This window comes from Salvia splendens, chromosome 8 (assembly GCF_004379255.2).
Source record: "Salvia splendens isolate huo1 chromosome 8, SspV2, whole genome shotgun sequence".
Classification (NCBI taxonomy): domain Eukaryota; kingdom Viridiplantae; phylum Streptophyta; class Magnoliopsida; order Lamiales; family Lamiaceae; genus Salvia; species Salvia splendens.
Window position 1 is genome coordinate 30,084,737 of NC_056039.1, and position 3,616 is coordinate 30,088,352.

Below are 3,616 nucleotides of genomic sequence, written 5' to 3' on the forward strand. Positions count from 1 at the left end.
ATAAAAAAATAAAAAAAAATAAAAAAGAATTTGGACATCCGTGCTCTTGTCCGCGCTATAACGGACAAGAGCACAGACTAAAGGTAGGATGTCCGGTTTCGAGCACGAGCGCTCGTACTACTTCGGAACGTTCTACTTTTAGTTCGCTATTGCGACGGACAACCCCACACACTAACCGTTAGTCCTACTTTTAGTCCTTCTATTAGAGGGTTATGTTGATTCATATTCTGGAGTAATTATTAGGAGTAGTAATTTAAAAAAAATTTAAGCTGGGCAACTGTAAGTCAGTTGATATATTAGATGACGTTGCTTTCGAGTCTCAACAGAAATAGAGCATAGCTACAATTTCAAGGTTACTCACTTTTCTTCTATACATCTTCACTCTGTCTCTCTCTCCAGTCTCCTCTCTCAAATCCCAAAGCACCTTACATTTTTCAACCTCCGGCGAGCTGTTCACTTTCTCTCGAGAGAGGGCGAATCTAATTAGAGTAGTAGTAGTGGGTGGTGCTTTCAATTAAAAGACTGGTGCTTTGATGGCACGACAATAAAAACCCTGCAAAAAACCCTTTCCCCTCATTCCCAAATCAAACCGCAACCAAAGAGAGTTCAATCATTAAATGGGCGTGGTAGAAGAGGGCTGGAGCAGCTGGGCGCCGGCCCCCGGCGGCGCCCCCCTCTACATCCAGAAAGACGATCACTGGACCCACTTCGACAACTCCGTCAATGCGGTGTCGTTTGGGTTCGTCGCCACCGCCATCCTCATATCCATGTTCCTCGTCATGGCCATCTTCGAGAAGTTCCTCCGAACCACCTCTCCCCCCGATTCCCGCCGCCGCCACTCCGACCTCGACGCCCAGAGCCACATCGTCGCCTTCAATTCCAAGCTCCGATTCCCCTCATCTCCCAAAGTGAGTCCATTTAGTTTACATTAGATGGAAAAAAAAAGTGCATGTGATGGTGCAGGGAGAATAGAGATATTTCATTATTTTGGAAATGGTCCCTAGTTGCATTGAAGGCAAGTGTAGCTATTCTCAATTCTATACTATTATTCTTCTATAATCTTGTAAATAAATGAGATTGTTCATTCTTGGATTGAGACCCACTTGATTTAATATTTGGACCATCACATACCTATATTTATGATTCCCCGCGTGCCGAATCCCTGTTTTGGGGACACCCTCCCAACCTTCAATTTCCCTTTGTTTTTTCTCTCTTCCTATTTTCAATAATGCAACCCCACTTCAATTATATTACTTGCCTATGTTTTTTTATTTGAATTGTCCTAATCAGATTGCTTCTCTAGATAATGTTGTTGTCCTTGTGTTTATCTACTGTGACCACAAGAGCATCTTATAGGTTACTTAAAAGAGAATGTATTACTACGGAGTAGTATTTACTAATTTGAGGCTTTGAGCAATATGTTTACATAAAAAAAACAGAGTAATTGATGGCACTAAACAAGTGTGACATTTCTATTCAACATTTAGAACTTGACCATACAAATTGGCTGCAGGTAAGTGTAAATGCAAGAGAAGTATCGGTGGTGATGCCGGGCAACAAGATCCCGACCTTCATCGCACATCCTGCTCCGGTGCCTTGCCCACCGGAGCGAGTGCAGTGGCCGCCACATCAGCTATAATGATGGGGAGTCACCATGGATGCACATTCTACTACCATTCCTTTTTGTGAAATGGGATCAAAGTTTTTGTATATATCTCTACTCTTATCTCATTTCCTGCAGTTGAAAGATGGAAACACATTATTTCCATGGCCTCTATGTATACTATGCTCATTCCCATACCAGTCTTCAATTTTGATTTGAATATATTCTTTGTTGAAGTTGGATGAGGATCATATTCATGGCCTTATAATTTAAATCAAACACAGACAGCAAATTAACATCAAACATGACCTGTCTGGGCTCAATGTGGAACAAGGGATAGGATTGATGCAGCGTGCCCAATCCTTTACCCTCCATTTATATATTTTTGTGATATTTGCTAACCAAAAATCAAACATTGGATAGAGTTGCAAGTAAGATCATTAAATTTCCATCAATCGATGTGACACGTCTTATTTATATGTAGACTATTTTTAATAGCTGAAATTATCAACGAAATATTTTGAAGTACTAAAAATCAGTTCTTTATCACAAGAGCATCCACATTTGTGCTCTTGCCAACGAGCACGGATGTGAGTCCGACCCCACTTTCTTTGTCTGCTCTTAGTCAAGAGCACAATACTCACATCCGTGCTCTTCCGCAAGGACGAGCACAAGGGCCACTCATTCCATTATTCAATTTAAATAAAAATATTTTCACAAAATTAAAATGCATTAAAACTATCTGAAATAATATTACAAAATACTTTAAAAATTAAAAATTACATAATTAAAATTCTAAAAAATAAAAATTACATATTTAAACTCCTAAAAATTAAAAATTACATAATTAAATTCATAAAATTAAAAAACCCACTACTCGTGGTCGAATTTCGCCCACATGTGTTTGATTAGGTCTTCTTGTAGCTCAACGTGGGTTCGGGTATTGCGCATTGTGTGCCTTGTTTCGATCCTCTCACCTACCGTCGTATGCACACCTAGGCGTGGGGGAGACCTCGCGCTTGAGCTTCCGGCTTCATCCTCGTCGTAAAAGCTAGCCGCCCTCGGTCCTTCGTCGGCTATAATCATGTTGTGTAAGATAATACACGTGTACATGATGTCGGCGATATTTTTCACGTACCATAGCCGAGACGAGGCCTACACAATGTTGAATCGGGCTTGAAGGACCCCAAAGGCTCTTTCGACGTCTTTCCGCGCAGACTCTTGACGCTACGCAAAAAGAACCCATCTCGGGTCTTGCGGGTTACCGAGCGTCTTCACGAAACCACATTGGGTAGATACCATCGGCGAGATAGTAACTCATGTGGTATACATTTCCATTGACGGTGAAGTGATCGTCGGTGCTACACCATTCAACACATCATTGAAGAGGGGTGAAGAATAGAGCACGTTCAAGTCGTTGTTGGATCCGGCAACACCGAAATATGCATGCCAAATCCATAGGCGGTAGTCGGAGACCACTTCAAGGATAAGTGTTGGCCGCCGCCTTTGTGGCCGCTTAAGTGTTGCCCCCTCCAAGCAGTCGGGCAATTCTTCCACCTCCAATACATGCAGTCTATTCTGTCAAGCATACCGGGAAAGCCATGGACTGTTTCGTGAAGACGAAGCAACCGTTGGCAATCATCGGTGGTGGGTGCCCGAAGAAATTCATCACCGAAAGCTGAACGAACGCCCTCGCAAAATTTTTAAGACAAAGGATTCCAATGGACTCACCGACATGCAAATACTCGTCGAAAAGGTCGGCCGTTTGCCTAGTAGCGAGTTGTCGGATGGCACACGTACACTTCTGCAACGCCGAGAGACTTTGCCGACCGGCTGCATCTGGACCTGTTTGGAAGTATTCAACACGGGCGGACAATGTGTTGACAATACGCATAAACAAGCGCGTTGACATGCGAAAACGGCGCCTAAAGTAATCATCCAGAAACCGCGGCTGGTCGGAAAAATAGTCGGCAACGAGTCTTTCGTGGGCTCCCTCTCGGTCACAATGAATGT

The 3,616-nt window shown here is 42.9% G+C and overlaps 1 protein-coding gene across 1 annotated transcript; it reads left to right on the plus strand.

Annotated features, from left to right (window-relative positions):
* Window positions 1-275: 275 nt before the first annotated feature.
* On the plus strand, window positions 276-1,803 carry LOC121743462. The gene is made up of 2 exons (XM_042136768.1): window positions 276-908; window positions 1,514-1,803. Exons 1-2 carry the CDS (start codon window positions 618-620, stop codon window positions 1,637-1,639), a joined length of 417 nt encoding a protein of 138 aa, XP_041992702.1. The 5' UTR covers window positions 276-617; the 3' UTR covers window positions 1,640-1,803.
* Window positions 1,804-3,616: the final 1,813 nt, after the last annotated feature.

What these genes read in the sequence shown, in the direction of transcription:
- LOC121743462 (XM_042136768.1), top strand. Translation starts at nt 618, where the DNA reads ATGGGCGTGGTAGAAGAGGGCTGGAGCAGCTGGGCGCCGGCCCCCGGC. An exon ending in GATTCCCCTCATCTCCCAAA is followed by an intron (nt 909 to 1,513) that starts GTGAGTCCATTT and finishes AATTGGCTGCAG; the next exon opens with GTAAGTGTAAATGCAAGAGA.